Here is a 12,113-nt window from a genome sequence, read left to right as displayed (position 1 = left end):
CCTGCTGTAAACAGTGATTTCATCAGTAGAAAAGTTTCATCAGCAGCTTTAATTGGTTCCTTGCTTGCTATCATGGCCACACAAGTGGACATTCAATTATTTCGTAGATTTAGCTGCATCCATTACTATATGGGTTCCATACTGCAGAGCATTCAGTACTGCATAGCCAGACATTATTTTAGTTTTAAATTACTGCTTTGTTTTTTCCCAAAATAGGTCATTGCATTAAAACAATTGGCTATAAAAGAAATTTTTGCAGCTTTTTTTTTTGTAAAGACATTTAGCCCAGCAGCAAAATGTCTTTCAGAAATGTTACTCTTCCTAAATGTATTAGTACTAAAGCTAACAGGTAAAAAAAAAAAGTTAGAGATAATGCTGTATGGCTGAAACATGATTTATGCAAGATTTAGATGTTCCTTGTATTTTATAATTTTAAACTTCTTTTCAGACAAGAATTTAAAACAGGAATTTATTTGTGATTGTATGTCCCTTGTTAAAATCTGGAGTTACTTTGACTTTGAAAGTGACTGAAGCAGGATTCTCAGCTGCTAGTCATCAACAGCTGATCTCTTGAAATAAGCTTACCACATTCAGTTCAAATTGTGGATCTTTAAGAATAATTTTAAAGACACCTTTTTAATGTGTCATGTAACAGTATAAATGTAAAAAGTAGAAACAAATTGTAGAGCTTTTCTAAGTATACTTTTCCGAGTATATGACTTCACTAAAATAAAATATAAAACTGAAGATTTTTATATAAATTACATAAAGAAAAGGGGAGGGGAAAAGTAAAGTGGTGAGAATAAATTGGAAGAAATAAAAGGCTGTCAGAGAAAAACCTGAAGGCATTTTTGAACTATGACATTTTCAAGCTGAAACATACCTTTTCAGTAAAGAAGATGGGAACATCTGTTAAACCTAGAATTGCACAGTAATAAAATTCAGAAAATACTGGCTTTGAATTTTATTTGAACTCAGCCTTCAGAAGTGAGTTTCCATGATGTGATTTGGTGATGCATTGTCAATATTGTTCATTTGAGAACTGTTTACCAGAAAGGGGCTATTTCCATGGGGATGGGGGTACAGATCGGATCACAGATGCAAGCTCCTAGCAATACATAGGCAAAAATAAGGGTTTCACTAACGACCTGTCACTCTGAAAAGTACGCTAAAAGTCCTTTGCAGAATTTCTTATGATGTGATAATAAAACTCAAACTGCAGGGTTTCAGTCTGAATCAGAATTCAGAATTGTAGGTACGTTTAACCATTTCCTCCCAAATTTAGAATTAATCGCCTGGGAATTTGGGTTGTGGAGAGGTATATTTTTTGTTACTACTGAATTTACAAATATATGTAGGTATATACATCTGGTTTTACTTCTTAATAATTTTATAACTCTGGAGTCAATTTTTCGCCTATGTATATGCCCGTACCTCAGTCTCACTGCACCAAGGCTGTGGTTCCTAGTTGCTTTGATAAATACAAATGAGCTATTGTATTTTATAAGCTGAGAGACTAGCACATATTTTTTTCATTTTGAGGGTTACAAATGTTCCTTGGCATACCTTATAGAGTTGTTGAAGTATCTCATAAAATTTTAGAAGGCATAAATTTCAAACCCTTTCTTTGAGTCCAGGGACTAATCAAATAATACTGGCAAATCTTCCCAGTAAAACTGCAATGTGTTACTGTGTTGGCATTCCTCAAGCCAGTTCGTAAAAGAATATGCAGTTAAGGAAAAAGAAAAGCATAGCTTCATCTAATCAGAACAATACTTTTTCATAATTAATCTTATATCTAGGCCAGTCCATTTATATGTTTCTTTTATATAATGTGGCTTTTATTGCTAATAGTTGTTCTTAGACAAGCTCAACGTGCTAGTTAAGCAAATGCATCAAAAGGACTAACAATTTTTAACCATCTGAAATTTTGAGATTTATTTGATCAGTAATTCCAGGAACTGACAAATATTGCTTAATATAAGAGCACTGATAATGTATGTTATTCTACAAAGCTAGTAGGTAACTGATACAATTCTAAGCAACGTAAGATGGTGTGGGGTTTTTGTTAGTCACTTGCTTACTGCAGTTAACTCACTGGTACTTACGATGCCCATTACTATCAGTCAGTATCGTTATGGGAAAAGTCTTAACTCGAAGGACTTAAGTACATTAAGTACTAACAACTGCAGTGATCTATTACTTTGATAAACCTTTAAAATTGTTTGCTAAAATGGGAAAATGTTGGGGTATAACTGCACCATGATTAAACTGAATTCAACTGATTTATATCTGAAAGGTGACCGGCAAGAGTCAGTATCTACTGGGCGGTATGATCTAACCAAAGTTTTACACACCTCAGTCAATGCTGCTTGCTGTTTGCATAACACCGTTGTATGCAGATGCATATGTCCACTTTGCAATAATCTGTTGCTTTTGCCTTTCACACTTTGGAAAAATCTGAATGTAGAGTACTGATAACCGCAGCTGCTTTTAAATGAGGCACACTGCATTGTCTGACACAGGAAAGCAAGCAATCAAGCTATAAACCCCTGAGGTCTATTGCATTAGCTATTCACCTGTCAGATGTGTTGAAAATTAGGTTTAAACAAAATAATGTCATTTAGAAATGTGGGAGTGTGTCTGCAGTGCAGACTGCAGCATACTATAGAAAACCCTAAGCTAACTTTCAATAAGCTAGCTTGGGTGCTGTAATCAGTGTAATCAAAACAACCTAAAGTTCTTTGCAAAGCACAATTTCTCCTGCTTCTCAGGTAAAAAAAAAAAAAAAAAAAAACTATACTAGAAATGCAGAAAATATTAAGGAAACATTTACTCAAGAAGCAGGTGGTCTTACGTAGCTAGATTTCTTTGGTACTCAGCTGAACTCCTTTAATGTAAAGTTGGGTGTATCTACACTACGTTGCGGTTTATAGTGTGGACAGATCCCACTGAGCTGAGATGGATGTTTCAGCTACGTTTGCTTGTCAAAGAAAGCTTACGATTTTGTGCTTGTTTCTTTTAATATTCTTGTTTGTTTCTGATAATTTTCTGCATTTCTTGTATATTAAACTATTAAGGAAGCCTAGTTCATGAAAAATAAATCCAAACAAGTGGTACTTACAACCTGTCTAAATTTGAGTAAAGGAAGGGGTATATTTTGTAGGACTTGATGTACATTTCTATATCTCTTCCTCCTCAGGTATTCAAATTCCATATTGACAAAATTTCTGTGTATCACTGCCATCACGAGTTTCCTGTCCACACTATGCTTTTGGTTGTATGATCTTTGAAACTTGAAGTTTTTCACTGTTACCACAGTATTTACAAGCAGTAATTTTTAAAAAATTGTATTGTTCAGTGTTAACACACATCTTCTGATTTAGGAAAGAAGAGCTCTAGAAAGAAGGATATCTGAAATGGAAGAGGAACTGAAAGTAAGTAAACTATTACACATTAAACTATTAATAATAAAGTGTATGACTATGTCAGGGCAAAATGTAGTCTGGCAGTATTACTGGCCTCTATAATTCCATTAGAAAATAACGAAGCTATAGCTGCATTTCAAAATCTCTCATGTCATACAGCTTGTGGCAAAGCTGTTATGCCAGCATAAACAGTCATACCTGTAGGACTTGTAAGAAGGCACTGAGACTTACGCTTCCATAAACATATTGGCTAACAAGAAACATTCAAAGATGGTTGGTGTGAAACATATCTTAATCTAATCAAGGTGGAATTGCAATCTATGTTTTTGATGTGATACTCTGTATTTTATTAACTTAAAAATAATGGTAGCATATAATTCCGTAGATATTTAAGCATTAAATGTTGCTTCAACCTTTATCTCAAGCTCTTTAAATTATGTATTAGACAGCATGTTACCGATATCAAAACTTTCATTTGTATGGAGTGAATAATAATGAGTTTTTAGTTAATAAAAATCAGTGGATAGATTTCAGACGTTGACATGCACTGATTTCCATTTATTTCAACTACGTATAAACTGAATCCCAGAAGGAAAATACTTTTTTAATACATTTCAGGCCTTTTTTTTTTTTTTTAAACCAGTCATGGTATGACTTTTCTCATTTCCTGGTTTATCAGTGTTAAGTCTTCTGGTACGATTAAGAAGGGTGAGAAATTTGGCAGGTTTGTTTTGTATTATGTCCTTGGATATAATATTGGAGAGGGTCAACCAAACTGATAGAATTAAAGTATGGCTAGAAGACTAGTGGAACATGACGAAATAGAAAACATTTTTGCACTCCAAAATTTTAAAGAAGTACCACTGTTTTGACATTTGATATTTGTCATTGATTAATAAAAAGTTTCCTTTCAAGCTCATTTTTGAGCTCCCTCTGGTGCTTGGAAACAGCATTAACTTCTAAAAACTTATTAAAATATGTGCATGAAGTTTTGTTGAAATAATGGAAGCTGACAGGCAAATGTAGGCACAAGGCAACCACAATGCCTCTAGCTCCCTTGGATTCAGGCCAAGATAGTTTGCTGTAAGGGAGGACACAATGTCTGTGGTTCCTCGAGGGGTCTTCAGAAGTGAAATATGTAGACAGCAAACTATGGTATAGGAAAATAATTGTCTAAGAGTGGAAGACAGAATGTGAGCTTCTATCATCAACCTGTAAATTCCTGTTAGGGAAGGTTGGGCTTCTGAGAAAAATAGAGAATGCAAATATATTGCCTTTTTTCAAAAGCTTAAATTCAGTAAGCAGTATGTGAAAGTTTTGAATTAAAGATGAAATACTTTTCATATAATTTGTTGCACTTCTGTGTAAAAGTACATGTTATATGTGTCATTATTTACAGACTTTTGAATAGGAGCTTTAGTTTGTGCAATTAGGATGTTAAGTAAAGGATTCCAGGAATAGCTCTCATTGTTAATGTATCCTGAACTGTTTTGGAAAGCTGTGACTAATCACTGCTGGTTCTTAGATTGCTTTTCAAGAATGTGTCACTTGTTTGATGCTTTCCTTTCACAGCGACTTACCTACTTTAAACAGGACTGCCTCTTCTAAGTTTTCTTTCAATTCTGCTCATCTCTAGTTCTTTTAAACATAATATACATGTTTTTTTTCTTCTTTTCACTCCTATTTCTTTGATTCCTGCAGAACCTGCAACAAATAAAGCAGATTCAGTCTTTGAGACACATAAATGAGCGACTGGTGACTGAGAATAGGGCCTTGACCCGAGTGGTTGCCAAGCTGTCAGGGTCCTGTAGGCAACTGCGCTCTGTGGACTTGTAATTTCTTCCTTCTCCTTTGTGTAGCCAGGCAGGTGTTGACATTCAGTTTGTGCTTGGGTAGAATTTTACTATTAACACTTGTGTGTCAGAAACTGACTTGCTGCTGCTCGCATATGGAAGTGTGGCTAAAGCATGGTGTCCGGTGTACCAACTACAGGTGTCTCAGATGTGTTGGTATAGTGTGGTATTGTCCTTCCTAGCACTGAAGCTTGTTCTCCCTTACTGGAAGATAAATCGGCAATGATTCAGGAGACCTTTGACATGATAAAACCTTGGCAACAATTGAAAGGATTTGAATTCGCACTAGGATACAGTGAAGTCGCTCCCTTGTTTTGATGTTGGAGTAAATGCTCAAGTAGATACATCTGCCTCTAGTTTTCCAATAAATTGAAATTAAGAATTGAGCTTTCTTACTGCAGTATAATTGAAATGCATAGAATTGATAGGAATCTAGTCTCAACTAAAGAATGTTTGAGAAGTGGTTTCAGTACTGTGCATTCCTGAACAGTTGCATTAGCAACTTTGTTTCTTACATTTGTGTGTTTTAGTGTTTAGAGGGGACCAAAGTCTTCCCTTTCAAAAATGTATTGGAGTTTCAAGTTGATTAATATTTTCACATATTAACTTCCTGTGTGGTTCTGGCCAATCCTTATTTTTATCTAGACAGCTTAAAATACCCTTAAAATAGCACTGAGTTAAGGTTATTGATTTATATTGCTATATATGTAGGCATTCCAGTCGTGGACCAGAATCCTATCATGCAAGGACTATACAAACACAGACACAAAAAAACCTGTCTAGTGTGTCAGATTGGTTCGTACTTACTAGGTCATCTGGTTCAATCTCCTTCTGTAGAAGGTATGAACTGTTTTGAGTTTCATCTTGGAAAAAAAAATGCCAGTTTGTTGTCCTTAGTGTTATTGCAGGGCTGTTTCAAAAACCCACTGAAGGTTCAAAACTTCTGTGCGGAACAAAATGTGGTTTCATTCCACACCAAATCTATATGCCTTTCTTCCTCCTCTTACATAACAACAGTATAGGGTGGAGGTTTCAGTGAGCTTTTAAGATCTGTAGGTGAAAAAAAAATTTTCCTTCTGCACAGCGACTCTTGCTAAACTGCTTCCTGTCGCCTACCCCCCTTCCCACTTAGAAGCAAGGCAACGAGTGTACATTTTTTCATTCTGCTCAGAGTTCGATCTCAGGTTTTCCCCACTAAGAGGCACGAAATAAAGAGAAGGTTTATCCTTTGGCTTCTTGTCTTCCTGGAGTTGGTCTAACAATAGAGTGTGGATAGAAATGTTGTTCCTGGTCCAGGCCCTGGATTCTTCAACGTTCCCTTGTGTTAACCCTTGCTGAGTAAGTCAAGTCAGCTCACTGACCTGGCTGAAAACAAATCCATTTATTTGTTATATCACTTGATACATCTCACCCCAGCATTGTTGAATCACTAAACTAACATGCAGAAGGCAGCAGGAGCATACTGCTGCATGCGAAGGGAGAGCTGTCCCTTTAGGGCAGCCTGTCTTACATCAGCTTCAGCTAACAATGTGTTTTTCCAACACAGCTGAGCTGATCTAATGACTGCTGTCCACAGCCACACATCCATACCATCTTTTTTTGCTAGCACTGGCATTCCTTTAACTACGGTAAGCCAGTTCAGGGTGTTAATCCACAGAAAACCATTCAGCATTGCTATTTGTAGGGGGAGTTTTCAATAGCAGATCACTGTGGAGCTTGAGGAGCCTGGCTAGCAAAAGAAAAGCAGTGGAAACACAGCAGGGAGGCTTGACATTATGGTGGTATCTTAACCATAGCAGTGTGCCTGATTAATCTGAACAGGTGCCTTAATGGTTCATGAGCTTTTTGTAATCCTAATTTGCAGATCTGTTTTGCATGTAAAAACTTGTTAAATCCTCCAGCAAACACAGATACTATTATTACTACTGTACAGATCTGAGTTGGCTCCACATATGTCAGGTGATTATTGAATAATTATTTGCTCAATGACAGCACTGCAAAGTTACTTGCTAGTCATATAATACAGATAGGCAAAATAGTGCATTTGTAATTTTATTCAGGAATCTCATCACAGGGAGATACTTTGCTATTTCAGTGAGAAGCAAATTGGAATTCAAAGTGTTAAGTACAGTATGTAACTAATTTTATTGAATTTACTGCAAAGCTCTTTTTCCTGCTTCTGCACATTAAAGGTGTGTGGTTTCACCTCATGAGAAGTTTGAGTACCATAGGAATGCACTGCTTCAAGAAAATTGTATAAATGTCTTTGGCTAGGTTAAAAGTATGTGAGGATTAGTATAGATGAGAAGCATAAGTATTTTAGGTTACTTGAGCTTACCCTTCCTTATCAACCTCCTATGACTCATAACTGCTTTTGTCTCCTACCAGTCTTCCCCTATTCTTTAACAGACTCACAACAAAAGAGAAAATGTTTTCTTAATACCTATTCTACCTATTAGTTTAATCAGGATTAAAATCTATCTACAGAGATTTGCAGACATATAATGGTACTGGATTATGTTAAAGCTCTAAATTTGAATAGCGGCTTTTTTGTTAAAATAGCTCACCAGAAAATACACCACTCTGTGGGTCTGCCTGTATGTAATTAAGCATCATGGGCAGCAGCTCCCTAGTCAGTAAGCTGAAAGAGGACCGTGACATTCCTGGAGTTACTTTGAGGTTTCATTGGACGGTATACACAACACCACTTGTCGAGATACCCATTTAACAAGAACAAAATCAGACTCCCTTGCTTCCTTGTGCATGGCTAGATGAAGGCTGTTGTGTTTCCACCCAGGATCTTTGGTATAAAGTCCATAACAGAATGAAAAGGAGGAAGGAAAGGTGTTAGTTGCTTTGCCTGAACAAATGGCTGTTTCATTGTTTGCAGATACATGTCATAGGACAACCCTAGGTTTATCCTAATATTATAGGTGCACGCACAAATGCATGGTACGTGTGCCTGTTACCTGGATGTGACCCCTAGCATGTGTATCTCAGACAACAGCAGTTGTTTTTTACAGCCTAGAAAACTTAGCACAGATAATACTCGAAAAATGCCATATGATTACTTGTGTTGCCCAATTTCAAATACCTTGACACAATTTTTGAAAGTAATCAGCATTTTACAGAACTTTCTGTTCGGAGCACAACTCTCACTTGACTATAATGGAAGCTTACCTCTGAGTCTGTGAAGAGCTCGGTTTAGGTGGCTTGCCCTAAGCTCCATCATGGAGCAGAGTTGGAATCCAGGTTAACAGAATGATATTTTACTTATTCTACTTGTAGAGACCACCTTTTTTCTTCTTACAATCTCCTGTCGTCTTCCTTTCACAGACTTTGATATTTGCAGGTAAATAAACTAGAGCTCCTATAACCTCAGTCATCTTCAGTGCACCATCGTGTTTCACTCTGTGAGAAGGTTTGGTGAACTGAGTGTGGACAGGAATCTTTTAGAGGAGATGTGTAAATGAAGCCTCTAGTGTAATGCAGTTAATTAACCCTGCATTTTTAAACTTCTCAGTTCTTTCTGTTCCATAATAATGTTCTGAATGTAGGGGGGTTGAAAGTATAATTTTGCTTGAATAAATGAAAACAAAACCAGTGGCAAGGAAATTTCATAATGAAAAATTATGTAGCAGTTGTTACATAGGTCACTAGCTGGACTTAGACCTCTTGCATGCACTTGCACTTGAGGTTACTGAATAACAGCTGTGCAGGAATAGGCTGTTACCTCCTGTGTAAACCTGCCGCTAGAAACCATACACGTAATTTAGCCATGAGTGGTTTGTTATCCGTGTGTGAACGTAGATATGGAGAGCTGCTGAGATTACTTCTGGTTTCTCTGACAAGTTATATTCTCCCAGTATAAACCTCTGTGCACTGACTTGTCCTCCTTTCCTGTCTGATCCTGTCCAACTTTCACCTCACTTGGCTTCTGCCTTCCTGCTGTTGTGCTTGTGTGTCACCCATCTCCTGTGGCAACCTTAACTTGCCATCTCCTAACTTGTATGCTTGAGTATGCAGCCTGGTGTTTCAGTGATCTCTTTCAATGATCTGATCTTGTGTGAACTATGCTATTCAGGGATATGATCTCAAATTATGGGATGTGTGCTTCAACATGAGTTTGGAAGTGGTTGGAAGATTAATGCTATGAGCTAACAAGCTGTGAATCACACTGTATCTGATCAGGATGAAATCATCCAAGAGCACAGTGGTAGATATGCTTAGCCACAGCATGTTTTTTTGAAACTGTGCCAAGTGCAGTATAGACAAGCCTCTTTAAATTGTTGGCAATTAACATTTTTTTGTTTTGCACTGAAATTTGAAGCATTTCATTACTTTCTTCATGCTACTATAAATGCTTTTGTTAGAGGCTTGTCACATGCACCACTGAGTTTTAGTGCATCTAGTCCAAGCGAATGAAAACTCCAAATCTTAGAACTCTTAACTGTCTCATGCTAAAAGGTGAGATTTTTCTGAACTGCTGATATGAAGGGGGAGAACTACCAAGATGCTTAAGCTGAATAAAGATTTTTATCCCCCATGCTTGTCTAGTCTTGTTGCTTTTACTTGGGGTATAACAGCAAATAACCATCATGTTTCATTTTTCATAGATGCTACCAGACCTGAAGGCAGACAACCAGAGGCTAAAAGATGAAAATGGGGCCTTGATCAGAGTTATAAGCAAACTTTCCAAATAAAGGGTTTACTGCAGCAGCAAATAACGGTATTGCACATCACTAATAACTCCAGTGGACCATAGTATGGCAGTCACTGGAAGTGTGGGAAGATCCCTTGGAGACTGTCATTTTCAGATATCCTGCCAAACGCCCTCTTACCTGTGTGTTTTTTTGTATCAAGATCATTGTTTCTGTTAAAATGCAGCTGCTGAGAAGATAAAATGACTGAGAAATCTTGTTTACAGCTACAGCATAATAAGGAAAGTGTTCAAGGCCAGATACGCCTCAGATATTTAACCAGTAAGCCTTAGTTGTACATAAACACTTTTACATCAACAAAAGCTTTCAGCTCTCACAGAAGACAGTTACTCAATAATGTTTTTGTTGTGCCACAATTCCCAGGTTTTTTTCTATACTCAGTTTTTCTTTAAATCTTAAGTTTGGATTTTTTTTTCCCTTCTAATAATTCATGTACCAGATTTTCTTGTACAGTGTTTTCACAGCTTTACCATTTGCAGAGACCACACACTCTTTTAAATTACGTATTTGTGTAGCTACCTAGAGTTGTATTGTCCAACCACCTGGAACAGAGATGTTTGGTGGAACATTTGCTTTCACTGTTTGTGCAATATGCATTTATTTCCTATACAAAACGCTTTAAAAGTCAGTTGAAACTAGAAATATTTTAAGAGTCCTGTTTTCTGCCTTTATTGGTCACTTTAAAAAAAAAAAAAGTTTGTAGTGAAAGATGTTAGATCCTGTAATCGTCACATTCATTTGAGCAGGTACTGAGTGATGCTGTATATATAAATGTGTACTGGTTTGATTTTTTCAGACCACCACGTGGCATGCTTGAATATATTTCCCTATTGCAAATGTCTGTTAATGCAAATTAGGCTACTCCAGAATAGTGTGTTTAACAAAGTTCATTAATTTTTATGGCATAAAGAATTTAGACATTGTACATTGTATGGAGCCCTATCTTTACAAAAGGTCTAAACTATATAAAATACTTTATTATCTTTTCCTCCCATTTTTTTTTTTTTCATTTGGTAGTGTTCACCGTAATAAAAAAATGCATAAATATAACTGCTTCACTACATTTCACATACCTGTATTTATCTGAGTGCTGTCCAAAACTGTTGTGCTAGCCAAAGTAATGTACTAAATCATTTGAAAAACATAACCCGTTAGACTCACATTAATATTTATATGCACTGTTGTTGCCATGTGAGAAGGCATTCAATTTGATAACACTGTCATGTCAGACCATTTTATACATTTCAGTGGCCTTTAAAAACAAAAAAAGTACTTAAGTGAAGATCGCTTTTGTTAGAAACAGCTTTTATATTTTCACTAAACCATTCAAAATACAACATCCTATTGGCACATAGTTTATTGCCTAAAACCACTGAACAGATCAGCCATTAAAACAAATTGTACATTGTAAAGCTTGTAGTAGCTATTGTATTATTGATTATATTGTATACTATATTAAATGTGAATTTGTACCCCTTCATTTAAAAAGGTCATTGTGTTCTACTGCCTACTTGGGGGGTGGGGGTTAGTTGTATGGGGGTGGGATATGTTTTGGTAAGGAAGACGTGATGTCCTCTCTCTGTTGATTGGTTTTTTGAAGATGTAAGGTTATGCTCTTACTACCAAGCTCAGGATTCTTGATTTTAAAGGTACACAGATAGTTTGAAATATCATATTATAATTGATCTGTATGAGAGGTGGGTCTGAACCATAGGGACTTCCATTGTCTTACGCTAACATAAAATAAAGAATTGAATGGCTGCAACGTATTGAGTTCTGTTACAAGACAGTTAGGCATATTCTGGATTATATTTGGTAAAGTTTGGGTGCCTGTGAATGATTAAATACGTGTTTCTAATATTTTAGTGTTTTATATTTAGGTTATTTATTCTTTATATCTAAAAAATGAATGGCTACTGTGCTATATTGATTTTATTGGTAGTACTGAGCAGACCTTGTATCTGCATGAAACTAGTTGCAAAACCCACTATTTTGGAAAAAAAAAATGTATTTTGACATATACAAATAAAATGAATACAAACTATTTTAAATGTGTGAAAGTTTTACTGAGAAGACATTGAAATTTGTTATGAATTTAAACCATGTTATAA

At 36.2% G+C, this 12,113-nt stretch overlaps 1 protein-coding gene across 5 annotated transcripts in view; it reads left to right on the top strand.

Moving 5' to 3' along the window:
- Window positions 1-11,536, top strand: part of PPP1R12A (protein phosphatase 1 regulatory subunit 12A) — a 124,419-nt gene extending 112,883 nt beyond the window's left edge. For 4 of the 5 annotated variants that reach the window (XM_059815995.1, XM_059815994.1, XM_059815993.1 and 1 more), the window contains 2 exons: window positions 3,387-3,437; window positions 9,898-11,536. In XM_059815995.1, coding sequence (XP_059671978.1) covers window positions 3,387-3,437; window positions 9,898-9,984 — 138 coding nt within the window. In that variant the 3' untranslated portion in view covers window positions 9,985-11,536. Of the gene's footprint in view, window positions 1-3,386; window positions 3,438-5,129; window positions 5,286-9,897 lie in introns of those variants that run through there. The other variant, XM_059815992.1, reaches the window with a different exon arrangement.
- Window positions 11,537-12,113: the final 577 nt, after the last annotated feature.

This window comes from Gavia stellata, chromosome 4 (genome assembly GCF_030936135.1).
Source record: "Gavia stellata isolate bGavSte3 chromosome 4, bGavSte3.hap2, whole genome shotgun sequence".
NCBI classification, from domain to species: Eukaryota; Metazoa; Chordata; class Aves; order Gaviiformes; family Gaviidae; genus Gavia; species Gavia stellata.
The sequence above is the reverse complement of the archived record's forward strand: the minus strand, read 5'-3'. Positions and strand labels throughout refer to the sequence as shown.